At 36.5% G+C, this 27,400-nt stretch overlaps 2 protein-coding genes and 1 pseudogene across 2 annotated transcripts; 1 reads left to right on the forward strand and 2 right to left on the reverse strand.

Moving 5' to 3' along the window:
* The first annotated feature begins 4,088 nt into the window (after nt 1-4,088).
* The window catches only part of LOC118348205, a 46,865-nt pseudogene continuing 23,553 nt past the window's right edge, over nt 4,089-27,400 (forward strand).
* LOC118348206 (putative disease resistance protein RGA1) lies at nt 22,979-23,971 on the reverse strand. The gene has a single exon (XM_035689232.1). It carries the CDS (start codon nt 23,969-23,971, stop codon nt 22,979-22,981), a length of 993 nt encoding a protein of 330 aa, XP_035545125.1.
* LOC118348207 (putative disease resistance protein RGA4) lies at nt 24,168-25,451 on the reverse strand. The gene has a single exon (XM_035689233.1). The coding sequence runs from the start codon at nt 25,449-25,451 to the stop codon at nt 24,168-24,170; it is 1,284 nt and encodes a 427-aa protein (XP_035545126.1).

The following is a 27,400-nucleotide window of genomic DNA, read 5'->3' on the forward strand; positions in this document are numbered from 1 at the left end:
TCGACCAGTTCCTCCACAACACTTTTTTTTCACCGGCGTCTACAACTGCCGTTAATATATGTTGCACCCGACGTTTTGAGGACTGTGTTGCCAGCGCTTACAAATGTCGGTAATTATTTTTTATTTTAGTGATGTCTACAAATGCCGGTAAATTATTTTGATACTTGCATTTTGTAGCTAGTGTTACCGACGCTTACGAATGCCAATAATCATTCTTTATTTTACTGACGTCTATAAGCGCCGGTAAATTATATTGGTATTGGCATTTTGAAGACTATTATCGGCGCTTACAAATTCCAGTAATTGGGTAGTTTTTTTATCAGCACAAAAATAGGCACCCACCAATCGAGGTAGTTTATTTTACCAACGTCTACAAGTGTCACTAAATTTTTATACTCCTGACGCTCTAGACTGTTTTATCGACGCTTCAAAATGCCGAAAACGAAGTTGTTAGTTAGTTATTTATTTTTTCGATAACCATGAATAGATGTAATTTTATTTTATTGAAGTCTACATGTGCCAATAAATTTCTTTGGTCCCAGCATTTGGAGACTATATTATCAACGCTTACAAATGCCAATAATTGAGCGTTATTTTACCAACTTCTACAAATGCTGATAAATTATAGTCCCAACATTTTAGAGATTGTATTATCAGCACTTACAAATATTGATAATTGAGCGATTTAAATTTACAATATACCATCCACAAAATTTAAAAATGCACAAAAATAGACACCCACAAACGAAAACAGTTTTATTTATTTCACCTCTTTTTGAACTAATACAACTTAAAACAAATATATATATATATATATCCTCTTTCTAAACTAATAAAAAGTATTATTGGCCTCTTCCTTTTGCTGTGCAAAAAAAAAAAGTAAGGCTTAAACGGATTATTCTTCAAGTAATACATAAACTATAAATTTCCTAAATACAATTAAACTATCTAATTTCCAAAATGTAATACAAAACAATGATCCATACTCTAGTAACCCAAATAGAATACCACAATCTCCAAAAAGGGGAGACCTTGCCGTTGGGACTGACCAGCTTACACCTTCTTTTTACACGTTCCACTCCAAAAAGGGGATATGGCTTATTTTTGATCTAGTGGTAATATCTTGCTCGTCTTCGACCCATTCGGCCTGCCCAGAAATAAAGAGAAGGTTTTAATGAGGGAGAGAGTTATAAGCAAAAGCAGATAAGATCCACTCGTCACTTATTATTTATATTTGTGCTTACACCCCATCAACAAATATCATAACAAAAATATAAGTATGCTCACTCAGAAGGGTAGTTATCAACATCCAAATTCAGACAAGGCCGAAACTGATTTACATCTATTCAATCATTGGGATCGAGCAACATTCAAGCAACCGCCAGAAGAGAATCCATGAATAAGGGAAACAATAAGGTAAACTGAGACAAATATTTCCACATAAGAACATGCCAGCGGATACATGCAAGGGCTATCAGCTTAACGAATCGACACTAGAAAGGTGTAGCAAGTACTCTGTAAAACAAATGTGATCACAGTGTAGAGAAATTTGATTAATGAACACCTACCATTGAAGCAATCCACTGAGTACTAGCAAAAAACCCAACAGCTATTCTAAAAAGTAGCAACTAGAACTTAAAAAAATAGAAATCCACAAACTTGTTAAATAGGTCAGATTTAACAAGACTTTATCGATCTATATGAACCGTAACAAATTCATCAATCATAGATATTAGCTAATTTTCTAGTAAATTTTATACTTTCCTGTGTCACCCATGAGATGACAGGTCATGGATCTTCCCCAGCGAACCTAACCCAAATGAACCCAAATCATATCATTAATTTCGAGATCCAAGAAGACCTTCGAAGATCGCATAAGAGTTTGGAAACAATATAGAAGCGAAAAGCGTTTCACCATGAGGAAATCATCTTATTACATATTCAATATTTTGCAAAAGATATCATCTTCAAATATAACTCTAACTCACGCAATATGAATTTAGCAAAAAAAAAAAAAAACTCACGCAATATGAATTATGAGACCTGAATCATCGCTTTCTTCCTAAAAATATATATAACTAATAGACAAAGAGCAATGCACAATATGAGAAAGTCTCAATTAAATATTCATATGTTTCTAGGTTTACAAGATAACGAAAACGAAACTCTCTCCAAGAGAAAAACAAAAATATAGCATCCAACATACAACCACACGAATCCATTAGTAGAAGAAATTTTTTTGATTGAACGCAAATCAAAGCATCCTCTTCCAGAACGCATATTTGGAGTGACAGAATAACAATAGATCTCAGTAAATTAGGGCTTACCTGTGTACACCTCTGGACGCTCGCAAAGCTAGATACGAGAAGAAATGGTGCAGCCGCTCGACAGAAGAGAAAGTAGTAGAAACAAGAAGAAGATGAATTGAAGACGAAGAAAAATAAACATACCTGTGAACTCACGACGGCATCCTTCGTGGCATGTGGTGGAGTTTAGAGAGAGAGTTTAATCGAAAAGGGACCGAGAGGAAGCATATCGTCAAGCGACACAAAGGAGTAACGGAAATAACTGGACGACGTGGTGAAAAGTCTTGGGACCATGTGTCATGGCTAGGCCATGCTGCCCTGGTGGCAAGTTGCTAGCGCAACTTCCGACGAAAACTGGTTGGGCACAAAACATGCTCTGTTTTCATGTTTAAAAACATAGATATTTGGTTTTCTTTGAGCAGGTGACTGGATGGCGGTGGTTCACGGTGGAGGAAAAATGGGTTAAGGTGGTGGTGCATCGAGGTTACAGTGCTGCTAACTAAACACAGGGCTGTGGACGTGGGTTGTGGGGAGTTCGTGGGGGTGCAGCTTCGAGGGAGATTGCGGTGTGGACAACTCGATAGTGGGGTTACTTTCGGTGGTGGTGGATTGGGCTTTTGGAGGTGAAGCATCCGGTTTGAAGCTAGCTTCCACCGGCGTGGCGATGGAAGAAAACACGGACGGCATATATGGGAGTTGGTCGTACTCTGTTCTCCATGTGTTGAAACAAAGGCTCACGGCGGATTTCTGGGTAGCCATGGGAGAATTCTATTCATCTGCCATGGATCGAAAAATCTCATCCACGAGCAAACAAAGCATAGAATAAGAAATATATGGGAGGCCAAAAATTTTTTGGCACTCACTAGGAATCAAAGAAGATAAATATGACCGATGTGCTTGAACTGCCCAACACACCCCACCTCTGAAGATAATTACGGCGTACCCGCCATATGGTGCATCATTCTGCCATACGGAGTACAGTCCACATGTACTCCCTTCATACACATCATGCCACACAGAGTACACTCAGCGTGTACTCTTCCCATTCCACATACACCACATCACCCATACAGTACAGGCTCCATAACCACATTATGTAGCATAGTCCACAACACTTCACAACACATTACACATACAAGCCCAACACTTTGCTACACAGCATATCACCTCTCCACACTGCACAGATATGCCCAACACTTCATTACACAACACCACATCACAATACCACAACTCCACAATACCAACAGCACAGTCCACAACCTAGTCAACTAATCAATATCTAACATAATAACAAGGGATAGAGAGTTATACCATCGACGGGATAACCCGTGCATTGCTCGTTGACCGTCACGGTTGAAGACGTCGGAAGGGTCGTACGTGGTGGCTAAACCGCGTACGGGAACCGTTTAGGCATTTGGATAGCTAGGTGTGGTCTTGGAAGTGCTCGTGGTAGTCTTGGAGTGGTGAAAAGGAGCATAACACGGCGGATCTAGCCGTGTACAGTGGTGATTAGCCACGCGCAGTGGCTATCCATCACATGCAGTGACTAACCACCACTCAAAGTGGTGGTTTGGACCTAAGGTTCGGCTAAGGGAGGTGCGGTGGAGCTCATGATGGCACTGGGGTGGCGCCACAGTGGAGGAGGGAGGGAATGGCTGTGTAAGAAGGGAGAAAAGCCCTTGAGAGAGTGAGGGAGAGTGTGCGTGCATGGATGGCAGATCGGGGCCAAGGGTGGTCAGGATGGCTTGGTGGTGGCTTGAGGAGGCTGAAGGTGGCGGTTACATGCCGTGGGTGGCGGTGCACGGCCGTGGAGGGTGTAAAACCCATGCTGAGGAGGAGCCTCATGTGGTGGATCAAGGGGAGGCTATGGGCCTCCGGTCATGTGGAGGAGGAAGGGGGAGATCGCGACAGTGCTTGGAGACCGTGGGTGGCCGTGTACTGCGGCACACGATGGTGAACAGGTAAGGAACCCGTGTGATAACCCGTTTCGGAAAGAGAGGGAGAGAGCTGCCGTGAAGGGTTGGGTTCGATGGGGCTGTCGCCGATGATGGCTAGAGGTGCGCTGGTGGCCAGCGGCGGGGCTGCAAAGGCGGCGTTAGGCTATGCGAAGTGAGGAAACCGAGAGGAGAGAGTTGCTCGCGTGGGGGAAGGGGAAGCTGCCGCGCGGGACAACGACGATGGGGGATGCCGGCGGTGGTGGAGGTGAGAGCTGCCGACGCACGGTGGCGCCGGGCTGTGGGATGGAGCATCGGGCAAGAGAGATGCAGCGTACTGCGTACGCTTGAGGGAGAGGGAGGAGAGAGAGAGAGATGGAGAAAAGTGAGGGAGAAAGGGAGGGGTCTGTGTATTTAACCCAGTCCCTTCGTTTGGGATCCAAGTAACGATCTAACGATAGATCTCAAATACTGATTTGAAAATATGTAAAATATTAACTTAATTAAAAACTTTTAGAGGAATTAAGGTAGAATATTATTTTAAACTAAATTTAGTTTATAAAATAATATTCCTTTATTATTAATAAAATGATGAAGTCTCACTTAACATATTAAAGAGAATAAAATCATCTAATTAATAAAAGCTTTCAACATAATCTAAACCACATAATATCTTAAATAGTTGAAATCATTTTAATAATGATATTAAAATAATTTCTGACAATTATAATATTTTTAGAACTCTTCAAGAATATTAGAATTGTCGTATTTAAAATCAAGTTTAGTTCAACAACACTGGAAATACTCTTTATAATATTTTCAGCACATTTAAAACACTGGACGTGCTCTAGAAGTTGCATGACATCTTTTGAACCACGTCATCGTGGTTCGGCACGCATGACGAGTCTCGCAGTCGCTGGATAAAAGAGGCAGATAAATCACATAATTTTTGCCCTCAAGATTTGCTTACGTCATAAAGAAGGAACGTATGTTAGAAAGAGGAAAATGAACAATTTAATTTTGGAAACTGCGTTTTATATGGAGTGAATATGTTATCTATCTAAAGAAATCCTCGAATATATTTTTTGTACAATTTATTTATTTATTTACTGTTAATTGTTTTGTTATAGATCTTTTGTATCTATGAAAGAGTCCACAAACACATCTTCTATCTTTTGCAAACAGAACTTCGAGAGTTCAATTCTTTTCGATAGATTTGGCAGTAATGTTGAAAAGAAAAATCAAAACTTTTCTGTTCCTTACTCTATAGATGGCTTTGCTTCTAAATTTTATTTCGGAAATTTTAATTAATTAATGTTGACTCATTATTCCATTTATATACTTTGTCAGCTTTATTGATCCAACGACCAAAATTCCATATACAAGGGAGTTTTGATGGATAATGATTATTTTCTTATAAAAAGTTTTTTTCTTTTTTTCTTTTTTGGGGTTTGTGGATTATGTCAATCCAGAAAACTTGTTGAATGTCACAAGATGGAGCTATTTTATTTCTATATATAAACTGGACCCTATATTATTATTTTCCCCCTTCTTTTTTTTTTTTCCCCCTAATAACTCCCTCTGCTCTTTGTGTAGGTATGCTGTTGTTTTTGGCGCTTTTGTTGCACGGATGGCATGTTTGGTTGGAATTGACTTCAGTGCAAAACTTATGGCTTCTCTTGCTCTATGTTTTGAGGTGATCAAACTGTCATTATTGCTAGTTGTTCCCTACAAAATTCTTTGACTACTTATAAAAAAAATTAGAAAAATATACTGTGAAAAATTATGTTTTTTTACCCAGGATGAATACCACAAAGAAGACACTCTTTCTTTGCGAAATCTCTCTCTTCTGCTATCCTATTTGTACATATTTGGAGTTTGCTCAAGGTAAATAACTTATGTTAACTTGGACTCTTACTCTGTAAAATTATCACGGCAAGAGGTGAAAAAAAAAATCAGTACATGTGAAGATACATGCTTCAATTTGAAGGCAGAGTTAATCCTATGATGAATACATGCACAGATGTGATGTACATACTGTAAATATGAGTTCCTTTACATTCAAATTTGTTGTAAGAGATGAGGCTATACATTCTATGATAGCTCTGAAATTGCTTCAACTCCGTTCAAAAGAAAAGAGTGTATTGGGACATTGTGTTTTTGTTGAAATGAAAGCAGTTTTCTTTATGATATTATGGCGTGATTTGTCCATGTTTTGGGCATATATCCAGCATCAAGAATGTGATACCCCATATGATAAGGATAAGGGTAGGTGGTGTGTGGAATCTCGCATTGCTTGGGAAGAAGAAGTTATTGCTCTTTATAATGTTCCAATAGGGCTCCAATTGTATCATTGACTAGTTCTTTTGGAGTATAGGCCATGTGATTTGGGCGTTTCATTGGGGTGTTACAAGGAACAACATGAGTGACTGAATCCCTAACTTGAGCTATCTAAATTGCAGTAGTTGCTTGATGAGTGATGTGTCCTTGTGCAGAAGTTTCACTATTTGTTTCAGTTAGTGTGCCTTAAATTTTTGTACAGTATGTAGCAATCCTTTCTAATAGCTGTATTTCTGACGATTCATTTCAGTGAGTTGATATATGGCTTTTTGATAATGCTGAGCAAGCGATTAACGGAGATAGATGTCTCAACCATCTTGACAACTTTGCAATGTAAGCCCCTTTAAACTTTTGATATTTGGTCTTTGTATATGTGGATTTTTTGGCTTTTATACCTTGTTATCAGAATTCTATCAACTTTAAACTTCAAGGGGTCCATTTTTAGTAAGTCTTGCATATCAAGCACTTTATATTGTGTTTTTGTGCTTAAAATCGGCATCATGTATATTTCCAAACCAGTTATTGTTTGCAAATGGGATCCATTTTTTGGCAAGTGCTTGCATGTCACACATTTTATATAATATCGATTTTGTGCTTAAAATCAACATCATGATATATATCCAATAACCAGGTATTATTGTTTGCTTTGTTTTGTCTGCATGCTCTAGTGTTTGCATTCTATATTTTATGATAGCATGAAGTTATTGTTCTATCTTTTGTAATTGCGTGATGGCATCAGCAACTCGTCTGATTTGAACTACTATTAACTGCACAGGCTGTGGAATGAAAATAAGGAGTGATGATCCTTCTGCAATGAAAATTTTTATTCTCAGTATTCAGAATAGGGTGAATGAGTTGAAAGCTTCTTCTGGAGTTGGCCAACAAAATATAAATAGCAAGAGAGCAAGTTTATTAAACGTTTTAGCATTATTATGAATTCTTCTCCTTTTGTTTTTGTTTCATAATTGCAGAGATTGTAATTGGTGATGCTTGCAGATGGAATTCATGCTTGAAACCATATGTGACATCAAGAACAACAATAAAAGGCCTGAAGAGGATCCCGCTCATCACACCCGGATAAAGAAATGGCTACAAAAGGTCTTTCTAGTTAATAGTTTCATTCTTTTAACATTTAGTTCAGCATATTTTTCTAGAATGTTTTATTACTCTTTGTTATTTTTGTAATGGGACTTGGGAGGATAGGTTTTGGTTTGAGGAGGCTTGACTTTTAACTTTTAAGGGGCTACCACTGGTGTCGCTGTAACCCCCCATTCCCGAAAAGACATTTTAGAATTTTCGAGGAGCCAGTGTGCTACTACTAAACTTAAATATAAAAAGCTTTTCCTTTTTAACAACGCGCCAGATACGAAAGAATTCCATAAAATAACAAACTTCAATAAATACTGAAAATTCAAAATAAAGTCTGCGGAAGCATTTATTAAAAAAAATACAGAAGTCTTATGTGCTTATCAAAATAATTTATTTAAACCATAGAAATAATCATAGCAAAATCTGTCTAGGCCTCAGCCTTGCCTCCCGGAGTCAAGTCCTGTCCTGCAGTCTCATCTTCATAAATGTCATCACCTGGGGGGTTTAAAAACATGAAAACAAACTAAAATGAGTCGAATACTCAATAAGCAACACATCATACAGTAAACATAATAAACATAAGGTGTCTTGAAAAGCGTGCATATTCATAAATACATGCATAAAAATCATGAGCATGAACATTAACTTATCTTTCACTTATCATAGGCCGTTACCCACTGTTGACCCCCGTGAGTTAGGGTTAGCGAATCTAAAAAGATTCCGATTCCGCCCGTGGCCGCGGGTTGTAGAATCTATACATAAGGAAGACAATACTGGGTGCACTACCAGCATGTACGACCTGGCAATGCAATATGCCCATAACATAGGTACCGTTTTCATATCATAACATAGGCCGTTACATATTTTATCAAATCATACTTGCATACTTGTCATTTCATAGATTTCAAAAGAAATCACATACATACTTGTCATATCGTATCATAGATTTCAAACGAAATCGCATTCTTTCATAAACGTCGTGATACATGTTTCATCGCATAAAATCATGATTTTTCATAAATATTTTACGAAATAACTCTCTCCTAAAATCATGCATTTCCTAAATAATTTTATGAATAATCTTTCACTTAAAATCATGCATTTTATAAATAATTTTATGAATAATCTTTCACAAATAATCATGACTTTTTCATAATTTTATTATGTTTTGGGTACGTAAAAAGGGGCTTCCAATAAAGGGCATACATGCATAATATCTTTTATGAAAAGACAAACGGCTTACTGTACATACGCGTAAGGATATGATCATGCTACTTACCTCGTAGCGCTAATCCAATATTTCCGGGCGCGACTGATTTCCTATAACATAGACACGTAGCTTACGTAAATTTCTACTTAAAGACATACCTCTTAATTAAACTAAAAATTCCAACTTAAACTATATTTTTCATTAACTTTGGTCTTTCAAACTCTAAAATCACATTGACTCCATAATATTGACATCAATTCTGTATATCTAGAGTTTATATGTCGAACTTAAAAATACAACTCTACAAATCTAATTATCCTCAAGCCCAATAAAAATATAAGTCTATTTAAAGATCATTAGAATTTTGTAAGAGTTGAAATCTAGCCCATAAATATAATACTGTACTACCTGAGTCCAAACAAAATGAAAATAAGCCCATCTCACCCTCATACGGGCCTAAGGCCCAAGGCCCATCAGAAACTAAGGGTTCTTCCTAGAACCCAAAACATGGCTAACCAAAACTAAGGCAAAAACAGAGTTGAGGGAGAGAGGGTTGCGATGGTCCGAAACTCACCAAGGGATGAAGAAACTCACTGTGATGGTAGTCTGGGTGGTTGGCAGGGGGTCACGACGGCGCAACCGAAGGCTCCACTGAGTATGGTGGTGCGATGCAGTGAGAGAAAGAGATTTATGGGAGGAGGATGAGCACTGCGTGAGGGAGGGCGATGGAAAGAAACAGTGGGGGAGTTCGGCGTGGCTTACCAAGGCGAGGACGACGAACTTGGAGTGGCGTGCAGCGTCAGGCGATGCTCTCTGTGCGGGCAGAGATGACGAGGGGGAGGCAGACTGGTTTGCGTGGTTCAAGGTGGAGATCGCACTCTGTTTTAGGAGAGGAAAAACAGAGGCTTTTGGACGACAAACTGGGGTGAAGGGACGGCGCTAAGGGGTCGTAACACAGAGGCAGCGGTGGGGCTACGTGGGGTTCACAGTTTACCAACGGGCTGGGCGGTGGCTATCAGACGGAGGCTTTTGCTGGGCTACGGTTTCGTGTGGGTGGGCAGCGGCGAGGGCTTGTTGTCTGGGTTTGCTTGGGGATATCGTGAGTTTGCTGTGTTTAAAGGGGCTGAGTGTGGTTGTTCACGCTGGAAAGAAATTGGCTCCGGATGGACGAAATGAGCCTAGCTCTATATATAGACCAAAGAAAACCCTAGTGACGAAGGAGAAGAAACGTACGGGTTTGGAGTTGAGAGGCGTACGTGCATGGCTGCTAAAAGAAATTTTCGGTAGTTAGGAGTTTTATCGTGAAGAGGAAAAATAAGAGTAGGAATAGTGTTGGACTCTAACACACGTGCTTGGAATAAAAGCTAAAAATAAAATAAAATAATAATAATGGAGACTTAACTCTAAATAATAAAAAAAAATCATCTGATAATTCGCTTTAACTTATTAAAAGAATTTTATCTGTAATTTATTCCTAAATATAAGATCGGGTCGTTACAGTCGCGGTGGGAGATTGTCTCTGAGATCAAATCATAGATCCAATTACAATGTTAAGACTGTAAAGAGTCCAAATAGTACCTGTTAATTTTCTTGAAATGATAAATATTATTCCTAGTAATAGCAAGTTGCAGTAAAAAAGCACAATAAGGGGTGCATCCTATTTATTACTCATTTTAAGATAGATTGTTTTTAAGAGAAGCACCCAAGTAATATACATTCTAGTTTCAAGACAACAGTGAACATGTTTTGGTTCATACATTGACTATAATAGCTTGGTACCGAAACCTTATAAATGATTATGAACTTCATTGTGTACATAATTTGGGGGAAAAAAAATGTGTTGGGATCTACCAAACAAATTGTGGTGGGTTCTCCTTTTGATTCATGGAATGCTATATGGTAAGATGGGAGTTTGTATGCGTTGGGTATTTTGAAATCTTTTGTTTTTCCTCTACTTAAATACACATATTATCATAAAATTTCTTTGCGCTAATGGTGTCATTTTGTCTCAATTTAGCTAGGAGTTTTAATTTATAATTCTTTCTTTTTTTTGTTTCTTGTACTTTGCTTCTTTTTTTTTTTTTTGCTTCTGATTAATATTTAACATTGACCACTTTGTCATTACATTAGTCATAGCTGGCATGTTTTACTTGGTACATAAAAATGTTTTTGCTCCTTCCCCATGATTATTGTCTCTCCTTAAAATCCATGAGGTCGCTCTCTCGAAACTTCTTTTTGGCACGCCAATGTAAAATTGTGAGTTATATGGTCTCATCTCGAAGTTTACCTCTTCCTGACAAAAAAAAAAAAAAACTTCTCTCCCGGTGCCAATAACGACACCCGGTGCCAATAAAAAAAAAAAATCAAAGTTGTAAAAATTAGTTGTAAATGGGTTGTTAGTGTATCATTACTCAACCCTTAGGGGTTAGCTCAAGTGGTACGAACCTTGGTCGTGGTGGTATGCTTCCTCCAAGTCTAAGGTTTGAACCCTTGGGTTCAAACAATTTCTAGGGGCCATCGAATAGAATTCTAATTGCCCGGGGTGCACTTGCAGTAAACTCCTCATCAAGAGTCTGTGCACCCCTGAGATTAGTTGGGGCCTTGTTCCCGGATGGCCAGTACCAAAAAGAAGTGTATCATTACTCTAGGCGTGAAAGTATGACTAGGAATAGGGATAGCTCATGGAAACTCAAGATAATCTAAATTTATTTTAACATTTTGCTTTTCGAAATAATAAGTGTCAGATTTGATTTAGGAAGACAATTCAATTTTTCATTATCTTTTTGTATGACATTGAGTCCTTGGTTACTCTTTATTTTCAGTTAGGGGTAGAAGATGTTTTAATTAGAAGGCTCAAATGGAGCAAGCTTGTTGATCCTGAGAAGAAGGGCCAATGGTGGTTGTCTGGTGACATGGCTTCCACAGTGGACAATGTTAAAGAAGTTGCCAGCAATATAGACAAAGAGATTCTTGAAGCCCAAAAAATGCTGCAGCTTGCTGCTGCACAGAGGATGAACACAGATGCCAGAAGGGCGATCTTTTGTATAGTAATGAGTGGGTTGGACTACATTGATACATTTGAGAAGCTTCTAAGGTTGGATTTACATGGAAAGCAGGTGGGTGCCTTGTGGTTTTCTCCTTATTTTGACAACTGTATTTAATTTTCTGATTATTAATTTTCACATATATTCACAGGACAGAGAGATCATGCGTGTTCTTGTAGAATGCTGTTTACAGGAGAAAGTATTTAATGAGTATTACACTGTTCTCGCTTCCAAGTTGTGTGAGCATGACAAAAACCACAAGTTCACTTTACAGGTGTTCTCTTTCCTTTTTTTTATTTATTTTTTTATTTTGGTGACTTTAGAATGAGATTTTTGGTAAAGCATGGCCAGAAATTTTGTTTTTTAAATTCAGACACATGGTTTGTCATGTAAATTCACATGTTCCATACCTTAGGTATGCTTTCTTTCTGATAATTAATTGAGAAATATTATATCAGCTAATTTTGACAATTACATAATGTTGTGAAAATATCAGGGGCCATTCATTTGACCTTTTGTTTTTTCTTATTTTTGTTTCGTTGTTAAATCGCAGTTTGTTATAAATTTTGCTAGCTTCTAAAGACTACCATTGTTTTTATTCAGTGATTTTATTTGAGTAATATTTCTTGGGAGACTTTGCCTGGTTGTGGCATCAACCCTGGAATTTGAGTTTGAACTAGGTGTGAATTGGAGATTGCTGGCCAAATAGCTTCTGGCTACTTGTAGAGATGATGAGATACTGCAGAATTTTTGGTTGTGGTTATAGCATGTCTAAGTGATTTTTGGTCCTTGCTTTAAGTGACAATCATCTTATAGACTCAAGGGTTATTATGTGCAATGCAATTGAAAAAGACAATGAATACTTACATTATTTTGGTATATATATATATATTTCTGAACAATGCAACCGAGGTCGGAAAATGCTTCCTAGGACTGAAGTAGGTGGATCTATTACCTTGTTGAACACTCTGATTATGTTACTGGAAGCTCATGCCTATGGTCAACCGCATTTACACACCACATAGATATCTATGGAGAAATGTTGGTGATAGTCCTTGTATATTTCTTATGCCTTGGATGAAGGATTGAGTATTATTGTCAAAGAGGATGCAGAAATGAAATTTTTTATTGGTAGTAGATAATTAAATCGTCAGCTTGAATTTACATGGCAGTACAGGAGGGGCTTTTTAAGACAGGGCAGGGCAAGTTTTATGAATCAATTTGGTTTTATTGCATCTGAATCTGGCTTCAACTTTTATCACACACACATGGAGAGTGGCTTAGTGGATATTTGGATATTATTTGTTTGAATTTCAGTTAATTTGTTAATTTTAGCTGAATAACGAGTAGATAGATGTCAATACCATTCTCTTCCATTAGGACTTCTACATTACTCTGATTTATTGCATACATCATCGAAGTAAATGATGTAGCTGGAATTGTTATTTCTAAATCACAAGAAAACCTTGCATTTTAAAACAGTGATGTTATTGGCCTTCCTTTTAGTGTTGATATGTGGGGTACAGCAAACTAGACACTAAGTTGGTTCTTTTCTTAGAGGACTTTGGAGGAACATCGACTAAGGTTTCCTTATTTCTCTTTTTAAGTTGGTTCTTTTCTTGCTGCAAACCATTCATGGAATCAATATCCAAGTTCATAATTTCCATATTAGCTTTTCTCTTTTTAAGAGCTACCAAGTCAGATCTCTCTCTTTCAGTCTTAATTTCCAACTCAAGTTTTCTCTTCTTAAGAAGTAGTAACTCAGATCTTTCATTCTCATATTTCAATTGCGATTCTCTTCTCTCCATCATAGAAGTCCTCCTATCATCTTTCATTTGGTTTAAGGCCTCATTAATTACTATATTTTGTCTTTCGTTACACTTTCTTTCTTTTTCTCTTGCTTTTTCAACCTTCTTGCCCATAGGTCTCTCACAATCGATGGACACATTTTCCATGTCTTCCCCTAAAGGTATTGAGTTTGGAGTAATACCTGAACTTGTCCCATTTTTTTTTCTTTTTATGAGGTCCATGTGTGTTTGCCATTTCGGTTGGTGCCTCAATAAATTCCAACAATGATCCATGTTAAAGTTAAGTTTTTGGTTCTCTTTGTACAAGATTTTTGCCTTATCAATCTACAAAATAGTGGAACAAGATACAACTAAAAACATTGCAAATACGTAATAATTAGAACCACAAAACATAAGAAAAAACATTATACCTTGTCTTGCTTGGTTGCACTGCTTGGATACATTCCTTCAACTTGGGCCAAGCTACCACTGAATTTATTGACGCATTTTTGAATGATTGACCACCGATTGGTCAAGGAGGGTATAGACCGGTCTTAACAATTAGGTTTTTTAAATGTGTGGTAGTAGTCATAAATTCTACTCCACATTTGTGTAGATGATTGATCAGTCTCCCGTATGGAGTCTATACTAATGTTAAGCCAAGTTGAAACGAGGAGAATATCTTCCTCTATGGTAAATGATACACCCCGCTGTGATTTTTATTTCCTTTTTTCCTGTTGGGGTTGTGTCGCTTGGACATCAACACTTGCACTGCCCATAGGGGGGTTGTTAATATGACCTTCACCACTTTCCAACAGTGTGGTGAAGAAGGGATCCTCATCAATTAAACAGTTCATCCTTCAACAAAATATTGAAGGATAAAATGTTACTAAAACTACCTCAATAGACGAAGTATGTATGCAACATGGAAAAAACAAAATACATAGAAAAAACTATATATGTATGCAGTGCACATGGGAAAAACAAATATGTCTAAAGGCATACATACCTGTTGACTTAATGGTTTGATAAATATACAATCCAAATCAAGAAAAAGGGCAGAGACCATAAGCACTGTTTTAAGCAAAATCAATCTTTTAAGCAAAACCACAAGTCTACAAGTGAATATGTATTTCAAACCCACAAGTCTACAAGCAAAACCACATGTCTACAACCAAAATAATGCATTTCAATTTTTGAGATTTTGAAAATAAACCCAGTATCATAATTGATGCTCCTCTTATCTTCCTTTTTAATGTGGATATGTATTCTATTGAAAAGGAGACAGATTTTTATGAGCAAACTTAATCTTTGGGTAGATACAAGATAAAAAAGAGACCTAACTATTCACGAGCTTGAGATTACCAAACTGAGATTAAAAAAGAGACCTAAGATAAAAAAGACAGATTACCAAACTGACTCACTTCTGCATGACAACTTGAGATTTTTGTCCTGTTCATGAGATATTCTTTGGTAGAATATATGTTCATGCAATATCAATTGATACCTTTCTATTAATATTGCATTTCAGAAGATATATTCTACTTTCAATTTCAATGATTGGAGAATGGCACAAGTGCCGTGTTAGAATCTGTCATGTTTGAACTCAACCTGGTATTATACAGAGTAGTTTTCTTCATTTTGGCAATAAAACGGTAGAGAACATAAGCAAATCATACCAATCATACCAATCTCGGTTCAATATAAGGAAAAATCACACAAAAAATCCTAAAAAAAATTCTAATCAGGGGAAATCACACATTCCATATGAGGGGAAATCACACAAAACAATTTGTGAAATCAAAACAAGTGGCTTGCACGAAATTACCTTTTCTAGGGTTTCCAAACAGCCGCACGAAATCGGGTATTGGGCGAGATAAGAGGTCGTCGTTGATGAAGGAATAGTCCCGTGGTGCACTTGAGCTGAGCTTTGGGCAATGGTGTAGCAAAGCAGAGAGAAGAGAGAGGAAGGGGGAAGACAGTGCAGCAGAAATGGGTTTGTCGAAGAGAAGAGAGCAAAGAGAGCAAGAGAGAGACTATTCTTCGGTAAATCTGGCTTGTCGAAGAGAAGAGAGCAGAGAGAGCAAGAGAGAAGAAGGAATCATACCAATCGTAGAGGGGAATGGGTTTGTCGAAGAGAAGAGAGCGAGAGAGCGAGAGAGAGGATGGAGGGTGACTTTTCGCGCGAGAGAGATGAGTCGTTCAGATAGAGAGAGAAAATATTATTTTTAATGTTTGAAGACTAAAATAGTGCTTCTTCAAATTTAAAGAAGCACTGTTTATAGTTATGGATAAAAATGAAGATAGATACACCAATGTAGACGATTTTATAGATATATTCTTCAAATTTAAAAATAAAGATGAAGATAAAGAAGCCACTGCCAGTGCTCTAAGTTGTTAAAAACCCATTCTTCAAAGTGTCATTTTATGCATGTCTCTTTCTCTCTCTCACACACACACGGAAATCTCAGGTGATTCTCATAGGAGATAGTCTCTTCATCTGTCTTTTCTAACTGTTAGTTTCTTGACACTAGTACTTCAAATTGGGTTATCCAAAATTCATCTTATGTATGTAAGTTTCGTTGGTGGATTGCATACAGTATTGGTTTTTTTATCAGTCTTTGTTGAGGCAAAGCTTCTTGCGTTTGGGATAGAGGATGGGATAACGGTCGTTTGTCGAAGTAGTGGTGGATGCCGTTCAATGTCACTAGGAAGGATGAGTGTTGCATACTAAATTTCCTTGGTGGAGACTGTCTTAGGTAGAGGGAAGAAGGGGGGTTGCGAAATCTCTTTGGGTGGGAAACACTGCTTGTGCTACGATGTTCCAATACCTCCAGTCGATTTCTGGCCTTGAAGAGTATGGGGGGAAGAAGCCAGAATGGTATGTTGATCATTCCAGCTTGGAAGGCATTGAAGTCTTTTTATCATGGAGCTTTGAATGGTTGAAAATCTCTTCCAGAAGTTTATTGGCCACAGAAACTACAAAATGCATGTATGCAGGTTTGTAGTGAAGACTGGTAGAGCAGGGGAAATATTGGTGAAAGCTCCTAAGAATGGGAATGTTAAGATGGGAAGAGTGTTGTATGTGAAGGCGGCTAAAGGCTGCTGACTGTTGCTATCTCTAACAAGTGCAATCTGGGCAACTCGAAAACTTTGTTGGTATAGCATGCAAGCAACAAAATAGGAATATTTCTAATTACCAGCTACAAAGGCTATTGTAGAGATCCCTGCGATATGCCTGAGGAGGACATGGTGCCGGAAAGTGCAAAGGGCAATATTGTGAACACCTTGGTTTCAGTGAGAAGACAACTGGCTCTTTTAAATGAAAAAGGTGCAGTGTGCTTTAGACAAGATGGATATGGGTTTGAAGCTTAACGAGCTAAATCTAAATGCAGGCCTGCTTACTCAAATTAATCAAGAAAGAAATACCCAGCTCACATTGTTTAAAAAGAAAGTCCTTAATGAGTAATGTAATCCATGGGCTAGTAAACCACAGGCTTCGGCTTGGGGTATTAAGTTTCACAATTATAATAAGTTGGGTCATCGGGCTTCTCAGTGGGATCCATGACTAATGAAGCGCTTGTTTTGTCTCATCTTTTGTGATGCCTATCTAGTTTATCTCTGTTGCATTGCGTTGTCAGTTTTTGTGCTTTGAAGTTGTGTTGGGGTTGAGAATTAATTTGTACAAATCAAGATTAGTTCCAATTGTAGCGGATGATATCGAAGGATTGGCTTGTATCTTGGGATGGTCTTCTCTACCAATGAAGTACTTGAGTTTCGTTGGGAGCTCCCTAGAAGGCAAAATTTATCTGGGATGACACTTTTGGGAAATGGAGTGTCAAGTTGGCTAGGTGGAGCAGATTTGATTTATCCAAGGGTGGGCGGGGATCACTTTAGAGTATGTTTTCTGATTTGCTAAATTTGCTATTTCTCATACCAGTTAGTTTTGTCCATCGTCTTGAGAAACTTCAGTAGGATTTCATGTGGGAGGAGTTGGGATGAATTCTAGTACTGCCTTGTCAAGTGGTCAAGGATTTGTACTTGTCTTTCTTCAGGTCTTTTGGCGGGTTACAAAGTTTTCATCGTACAACAAAGCTCTTTTTGAGTGGGCCATCCAGGAACGTTGGGGGATTTTCATTGTTGGCTTTGATTTGAAGTGAAGGATGGGTCTAAGATCGGATTTTGGCACAATATATGGTGTGGAGACCAGCCCTTGAAGATAGTTTTCCTGGCATGGTATGGTATCTTTTGTTGTAAAGAGGTGCCGGTAGCAGAAATTTTGCAGTTTTCTGCAAATATGGAGTATTACCTTTATTAGAGCAGCACTAGATTGGGAAGTAAATCTGATCTTTTCTCTCTTTGAGTGTACTATGTAGAGTAGAGGTGGAGTGGGTAAGATTTGTTGGAGGAATGTAGTGCCCTTTCTATGTTCTTTTTCCTAAAATAATTTTTTTAATCTTGCTTTTACCTGCTGTAATATATTTCTCAGTTTTGCCTTTGGGACCACTTCAAAGAGTTGGAGTCGATGCAGCATACTAGGTCATTGCACCTAGCAAAATTTGCAGCAGAGATGCTTGCTTCTTTCACCCTCTCCCTAGCAGTTTTGAAGTCTGTAGAATTGGGTGATATCAGGTAGCTCACCCCAAGACGGATTATGCACTTCAGAATGCTATTTGAGGCCCTTTTTGAGTATCATGATAAAGCTCATATGGAACATATTCACCCGTGTAGCTGTCACCCCCGAGCTCGAAAGTCTTAGACATGGCATTGAGTTTTTCATCAAGGAGTAAGTTGTGAAAACCAATAAAGCCATCACAGAAAAATTTAGGGTTGTAAAGAGAGCCCTTAATAATGCTGAAGGAATCCTCATGTGAGTCTCCATTCTCACCTTACCAATTTTGTAGGGTTTTTTTTTTTTAATAATAATAATAAAAAAAAGTCGAGGTCACCTATCCAATAATGACCATTTCCCAATTTTATTAAAAAAATCTTCACTTATAGCGGAGGAATACCATGGTAACAATAAACCAATTTTGTAGGTTAGAGTATACCACATTCTAATTTTATCACCACAGCAAATTTTTGAATATACCGACCTTTTTGTGTACGACAGTTGAATTATTTAGAAGGATAGGAGTATTATGCAAATGGTTTTTTTTTCCTTTTTCTTTGGCAAAGCATGGTATATAAAATTTTTTGTATTTACTCCATTCTCAAAGATGCTTATGCTCATTCTCATATGTTGAGTGAGCTCTCCAGTTACCACCCAATTGAATCTTGTGTGTCAAATTTAATATTATACTCTGATAAACTTTAATGATGACGTGTGTAATGGTTGTAATGGTGTGATTACACTGATTCCAGGGAGGGATTATGCATTAGGTTAAGACCCATTTCTCACTAACGAAAAAAATAACTGATTTTGTTAGATATCTTCTCTCTTTTCTAATTTGGTGCGAAGCCACAATGAAAAAGGGGGGAAAAATAACAAAAAGCCATTATAGCGGAATTACCCAGAACGGTTTGAACCCATGCATATTACAACAATTAGGGTCCGAGAAATCACACTCTCTATTGCAGGGCCGAGGCTCCTTGCTCTTTCGAATTCCATTTTGTATTTCTCTCAACTCTTTTTAATAATAAAGTAGAATAAAGCAAGGGTATCCCAGCAAAAAACATACAAAAGAGGAGGAAAAGAAAACAAGATGAAAAACAACAAAAGCTGCCCAACCCACGCTACTCTCTATCCCTCCTCATCCTCTTCCTCTCATCATGTGAGTCTCTCTCTCCTCTCTGAATGAGACTTATCATGATGTTTACGAATGTCAAGGGATGAGGCATCGCGTAAGTAGGCTAATAAAACAGGTCGGAACTTAAGAATACAAATATCTTCTGTTAAAATGAAAACTAAGTTGGATATGAGTTATCATGTCTACATCCTAGGACAATAAGTTAGAACGTTGACTCAGCCACGTCAAATTTCTGGATGATAGCCACAAGCATTTGGATGTTGACACTAAATAGGTTGTGTGTTGCAAAAATGTAATACTCGTGGTTGTTGTGGGATTTAAGGGGTTTAAAAGGTAGTTTTAGAATATGAAATGAGAATTATTGACATTTATAAAATGTTTCTTTTCCTTCCGAGGGTAAAAGATCTTAAAATTAAAACTAGGTATATAATTGGTCTGGTCCAGTCTGGGAGGGGTCACGGACCGAAAACTTTGGTCTATTATTTTTGCTGGATCAAACCATTAGTTATTGGTCCAGTGGGTTCATTTGGTTAATGAACATTTTTTTTCCTCTTTTCTTTTTTTTTAACAAAAAAATTAATACACAAAATTAATTAAATTAGTAAAACTAAAATTAAGTGATCTATTTAACATTTTATATATGGTTAATGAATATCAAATAATTAACTTACACAAATACTATATAAAATAATATATTATATTATATATTAAAATATATATATATATATATACATTCGGTCGGTCTCGGTTCGATTTAATCCAAAAAAACCATACCCCGAAACTTTTCTGTAGGACTTGTCTGCCTATGGAAATTGTACTTGTAAATAATAGTCACACGACAAAGTGTATTCGATCGACCTTATTTGGGGTTTACAAATCAAGCAATTAGACATGTGTATAATTATCTAAGGAATGAAGTATCATGTGGATATTGTGGAAATACATTTATGACTTTTATTAAATTAATAGTACTATAATATTTAGCGTTTAGACTAAACCTTTACTTTTCCGCTACAAACCATATATCTTTTCCTTCCACGTGCACTTCCTAGCGAATGTTGAACGCCTAATTACCCGATTCAAATCTTGGGTGTTGTCATATGGCTGGCACCCATGGTACCATGGATCCCCACTAAGTCTTTTACATAGGGACGGGGTACCAAACATTTCTTGTTTCAACCTTTCATCCTCTTGCATACAATGAGCAATGAGCTCATTAAGAGTCCATTTCTCCCTTTGAGTATTATAATTAATCTTAAAGGGAAAAAATGTACATGAAGGGAAATCATAATGAGATGCACAAGAATTTGATAAGAAAACTCTAACTTTAGTGCTCTCAATCTAGTAACAAGATTTGACATTTCATAATATACTCTCTTATATTCTCTTTGCCATTATACCGCATTGAGACAAGTTTGCTAGGAAGTGTATGTCTCTACCTTTTCCATTATAACGAATTAGTCTGCTAATTGACTTAGGTACTTCTTGGCATTTTTCTTTCCAGGCATTGCACGTCGAATAGAATGATTTATTATCATAAGACTCATGCAATAATAGCACTCCCATTTCTCATAAGTTGTCTTCTAATCAGTAGAACTCTGATCAGTAGGTTTGGGAGGCTCATAACCCGGAGCACATAGTCCAAATTCATACACTCAAGAACAATAGTAACATGCTCTTTCTATTTTGCCAGATTAGATCCGTTAAAAGTTTGAATGTTATTCAAATTGAAAGATATCATATATACATTCACTAGAAGTGAAACAAAATAAACTCACAATAAATAAATATCTCACAATTTTAATGTAGTGACCCATAATTATCATCATGCAAGCTTTAGTTTAATTGAGCAACAAAATCAATTAGACAACATAGCATAAAATTAAAAGAAAATTTTATGATTTTATAAAAATGAGCCCTTATGAGATACCTAGTGCAAAATTGCAATCAAGTTTTTGGACAGGATAATCCCAAAAATTAAACAATTTACAATTAACTACCTTATATCATCTATAACTCGACCAAAAAAAAAATCTTCCTTTGGGCTGATTGTTATTCACATCGATTTAGATGTAACTATATGCAATTCACTAAATTTCAATTTTTTAGGCCAAAGAGAAAATTTTCATGATAGAAGTCACTTAAGCGACATATCACATTAATTTCTCTAAGCCATCCATATATATGAATTGGAATTGAATATTTAAAAATAATAATTATGTATATAAATAAGAAAATATTAAATAACGTCTATTATAGAGATATTAAGAGATAAATTTTTTAAATTCTTTTTTTTTTTGAAAAAAAAATATTATTATATTTTATGATCTGAATCAAGTCAGATTTAGTGACCCTATCAACCAAGTCATTCAAACAGGTCGGGTCAATTGGTCAAGCAAGTCAAGGTCAATGGTCAAACCGTTTTGGGTCAACCCATGGATATGGGTCTTGTGATCTGATTCAGCCAAATGGACTTAAATCCAAAGGTTAGAAAGGTTAGACCCAACATATGGGTCAGACCATTACTTCAAGCCCAATTCTTATATAAACCCAATTCACCTTAAATCCTTATTAATACTTAACCCAGAACTGGGCCTTACAATAAGGCTTAAGACCAATTCAAATAAAATTATGAAAAGTAGCGCTAGTATTCGCTTGTGTAAAGGTCAGATCCGGTAAATCATTGTAATAAAGCGGCGGGAAGTGTTGATCTCCAACCGCATGTAAAAAAAAAAATAGTAATTCTTTTAGGATATATAATTAGTGATAATTGTGAAATCAGTAATTGGTTTTAACATAGTCATTGATTGATTAAAATAGTGAATTGAAAGATCTAACAACTAAATCATTTGGTTATGGCATTAGGAGTGAAATATATAGTTGCAGCTTTTAATTTCCTTGTTTCTTTCGATATAGAAATGCTTATAGCACGCAGATGGAATTGGGTAAATTTGGTTTTGAATCTATAGATTTACTCCAAATTAGTAAAGATGCCACAATCACAAAACTTCTGCTAATTAACTCATCATGATTCTCCTCGATCTTCTTCTTCTTCCTTTTATATAATGAAGATCGACCTCCAATTAATCTTTCAGACAAAAGTTACTAACCAATTGAGCAGTACATTCGAATTTCAATGGAAATTGAGATTTTTTAAAGAAATAATAATAAAATATCAATCTCTGCAGTAGTACTCATTCCAATAAATTATTATTCCACACATGCATTTACGAAACCAACAGTACAAGTGAAGCATTTTATACATTGAAAAAAGATAGATATAGGTACCGAAGCAAATACATTATTATTCACCAATCCAAATAACACACATATATATAGGTACCGATCGAAGCTACGTGCTTTCAGGCTGGCATTCGCTTCGACTCGCTGCAAATCCATGCGTATAGATATATAAAATTTAAGGGGAGAGTAATAAAACCTAACCTATATAATATGTGATTATAAAAATGATTTACGATTGAAATAAGAAGACAAAATCACATTACCTCATCATCGAGTTAGAGCTCAGGAATGATCACCAGTTTTCTTAATGTTTTCATATGACGAATCCCCTCCGGTAGAGATGATAGCTCATTGCATTCAATGATCTCCAATGTCTGAAGTGATTTCAGAGTTGGTAACCACTCTGGCAACGCCTTCAGATTTTCACACTGCTCGATATGTAGGTGCTTTAAAGTGTTTGCAGATCCTAGGAGCCATTCGGGTAAAATCTCCAACTTTGGTAAATTTGTTATATACAAGATTTGGAGTCTCAAATTGAGGTCCTGTGCATCTCCTCCTCCTCCTCCCGTCAAATCTATCTCTTCACAATCACAAATGTACAATGACTCTAAGGCTTTTAGGTGCTTGATAATAGGTGGCAAAGAGGTCAAACTTTCACATTCCACAAAAACCAACATACGAAGGTTGGTGAGGCACCTGTCCATCTGTGGAAGCAAGCATTCGAGTCTTGGACACTCCACCACCCATAAAATCTGAAGAGAATTAAAGCAACATACTCCATTCACGAACAAGCATGTATCTTTTGTTGAAATCGTAAGAAACCTAAGGTTGATCATGTTCCTCATATCTTTGGGCAGTCGTTCAAGGTCTCTACATCCATCAAGTAACAAGGTTTGCAAATTGTGTAACTTGCAAATGGAATTAGGAAGCTTCTTGATTGACTGATTAAGAGATAGGCCGAGATATCTCAAATGCTTTTGAGTACCAATGGAACTTGGCAAATTCTCAAAATCTGAATAAGGTATAGTTAACAGACGTAAAGACTTGAATCTTGAGATGCATGCTTCAACTGAGGACACGTGTGGTTCGTTTCGGTACATGATGCTCCTCACATTAGTTAACTTGTTTGAGAACTTCGAAACTTGTTGGCTACTAGATGAAATTGACAAATGACGAACTGTCGAGGCCATGTCTTTATTGTCAGAGTCTATTTCCGACCACTCTTCATGGCCAATAGAGAGTACAAGATCATGGACGAGATCATGCATTTTGAAGGAATACATGCCAAAAAGATTTTCTTGAAGATCTAATTGGAAAAAACATATCTACATTAACTCTTTAATGTACAATTCTCCAATATCTTCCAACTCTTGTTTTTTGTTAGGAGACATTTGGATGATTAATCCATGTGCCACCCATTGTTCAATTAAAAGGATATTACTGAAATCATAATCCTTTGGAAAATTAACGCAATAAGCAAAGCATCGCTTCAAATGAATTTGGCATTTGATTATAGCTCAATTGCAATGCAGGTAAGATGCCTCCCTCATTTTCTTCCAATTCCCAAATCTCGTTACCTCTCACCAATTCCCACTCGCTTTCATCGACTTTCGAATAAAGTAGACCACCTAAACTCTTCAGGGCCAGTGGAACCCCTTTACACTTTTTCACTATTTCATCTGCAATTGGCAAGAGATTTGGATATAGTTTGTCTTCTCCTTCCTTGAATGCACATTTCACAAACAAAGACAAACTTTCTTCTTTTGATAGACCTTCTACAGAATGTGTATAAACAGGGTCTAAAACGGAAGAAACCCTGTGACTACGTGTCGTTACAACAATGACACTTCCATGTGACCCTCCATTAAGCAAATCTCTCAGTTCAGTCCATTTATTTCTATTTTCATTCCAGACATCATCTAAAACTAGTAGAAACCTTTTATCCTTTAAAAGTTCTCTCAAACTAGTCTGCAATGTATCTTCATTACTTGAATTCTTATCAACACTACCACCAGCAGATTTAAGGATGTCTTTCACCAATCTTGTAACATTAAAATTCTCAGGTACACAAACCCACATTCTCAACTGAAAATGTTTAACTACGGATTCGTCATTGTAAACAACCTTGGCAAGTGTGGTCTTTCCCATACCTCCTAATCCAACTATGGCAATTATATTAAGATTTCTAGTGGGATTTGGGTGCATCAAACTCTTTTTTATTTCTTCTTTGTCACCATCCCTACCGAATACTGTTGAAGGATCAATAAAGGAATGGGTCTTCTCCCTCCACAGGGGATTGACATGCACCTCTTCATGCCACTCAGTGAGATTAAACTGAACCTTATCAGCATTAATCTCATCTAACCTCTCTCTAATGTCCTTGATTTTGTGAGCCAGTTTTAAACGGGATGAAAGTGCCATGAATGAACAAAAGAAATGGCATACCTTTGCCATAGCGCTTCCATATGTCGTAATCGCTTGCTTCCTTAAAGCTTCGTACTCAAGTTCATCTACCACATCCTCTGCGACATATAAGATATTTTTAAGCCGTCCAAGCCAGATGCTCAGCATGGGGTTGTTTGCTTGCTTGTCTTCAGCATCCAAGAGCAAGATCTTAAGGATAGAAATCGTGCTCTCAAGTTTATGCAGGTCGCTCTGGACACCCCATGCCAAGTAGAGCTCCTGATAAACCAAAGAGCCTAATTTCTTCAAGAGACTACTGGCGAGGCTAGAGGCAAGATCAGCCATGTTTTTCTTCAGGAAGGAAGTGGATAAATTGAAACCGTATTTCTTGCCTCTTGGTTGATATAGTTGACTTAACTTCCAGAAAAACCAAGTGGATAGGAATTATTTTAAGTGGAAAATGATAAAAATAATGACAACTATACTGCAACTAAGAGTAAAAAATTAATATTTTTCGTATGATTTGAGTTATAATTTAAAAAATTAAGGAAGTTAATTTCAACATGACGATCAAAGACAGGCTGTATGTCCTATTGCATTGGTGAATGGAACAGACAAGACAATCACTCTTCCAACTTTTAAAACTAATTAGTTTTTTTGGTGGATGTGCAAATATGTAAAGTAATCACTTCATTGTTGATAAACGTGAGATCAATCATTTTTCAGAAATTTAATTTTCTCTTTGAAGATTATAAAGTTTTCTCTTTAATTTTATTTGAATTTGAGCTGTCCAACCCAGATGCTCTGAGCTTGGGATTGCGTGACTACTTGTATTTGGCATCCAAGAGCACGATCTTAACGGTAGAAATCGTGCGCCCCGGCTTTCCCAGCCCATAGCCAAGCAGAGCACTTGATAAACTTTTAAATATGTTAAAATTAATTTATTTTTAAATATGTTAAAGATTATAAAATTTAAAATTCAGAATTTGAATTTAAAATAAAAATAAATTAATAAAATAAGTTTTATAAGTAAAAATATAAATAAAATTATAAGTAGCATTATTTATTTTTAAATATACTCCCTGGAGATGAAAAATATTGGAATCGAGCAGGATAGGTTGAAGAAAAAGTTATCATTTCAATTAACACTCGCCCTTCTGTCATTCAGTTTGGTTGGTTAGTGGGTGTTTGTTGGCGCTCTCTCTTTTGCTTAATTTCAATCCTACCGGTCCAAATAAAATTGTTTTAGCTGTCATCTCTCATTTATTAATCTTTTGTTTTGAATTTTTTTTTTGAGCGTCAATTTGTTCTATGGAAGTATATTAATATATCTTGTTTTGCTTGATTTTGAACTCTTATGGTTGGAGACAGAATGGTTTGAATTTAGAGATAAATTGAAATGAGTTAATATAGTTTATAAATAGTAGAGTTAAAATTGAATTATTTGTTATATTTTGTGTAAAAATTTAAAAAAATAATAACAAAAAAAATAAAACGAGACCAGATTGAGATGGGTTGATATACAAACCTATAACAAGAACTGCAGAGCGATCAGATCCCAAGTTTTTTTTCGTTAGAAAATTGTTGGAATCTGTTCACAAAAGGCGTGCAAGTCATGGCAACAAGAAACGAAGTAAAGAATTCAAAGGAAGTAGGGAGATTAGCTTGCACTGAGTCAAAACCTGTAAGTCGATTAGACTTTTGCCTTTATTCGATGACAACCCCATTAATCTGGACAATGTCACAATAATTGAGGGCTTCAGCTTTCAGATGATACCGATTAGGGGAGAAAAAACAAAAAAATCCACGCAAACTTTTATAATATATTTCATTTTACAGATATTTTTGTAAAGGGATATTATTTTTATAAAATATTTTATCAAAATATTTTTTATTTTAAAATATAATTATTTAATGAATTGTGAAAAATAATATATGTTTATAATTTTTTAAAGAAAAATACTATTCTACCGAGACATTCCACCAAGAGTGGGTCCCAACTAATATTTTTTTTACTTAATAATTAAGTAATTAATTTTTAATATCTTTTTTTTTAAATATTTAAGGAGATTAACAAATTATGAAAAATAAACTTTTGACCATGTCTGGAGAATTCTTCAGAAGGAATCTCAATCGCTGTAGTGCTGCCCAGTGCCCCCTAGGAAAATGCTCAAGCCACTAATAAATTATCTCGAAAGTTTGTACCAATTTGATTTTTTTTTACTCAATAGTTAAGTAATGTATTTTAATAAATTTGTGAATCTGTTTTATAAATATTTAAAATGATTTAAAAA

Source organism: Juglans regia, chromosome 4 (assembly GCF_001411555.2).
Source record: "Juglans regia cultivar Chandler chromosome 4, Walnut 2.0, whole genome shotgun sequence".
Lineage (NCBI taxonomy): Eukaryota > Viridiplantae > Streptophyta > Magnoliopsida > Fagales > Juglandaceae > Juglans > Juglans regia.

Excerpts from the sequence above, each read along its gene's own strand:
- LOC118348206 (XM_035689232.1), bottom strand. The coding sequence starts at position 23,971 with ATGCATGATCTCGTCCATGATCTTGTACTCTCTATTGGCCATGAAGAG.
- LOC118348207 (XM_035689233.1), bottom strand. The coding sequence starts at position 25,451 with ATGGCTGATCTTGCCTCTAGCCTCGCCAGTAGTCTCTTGAAGAAATTA.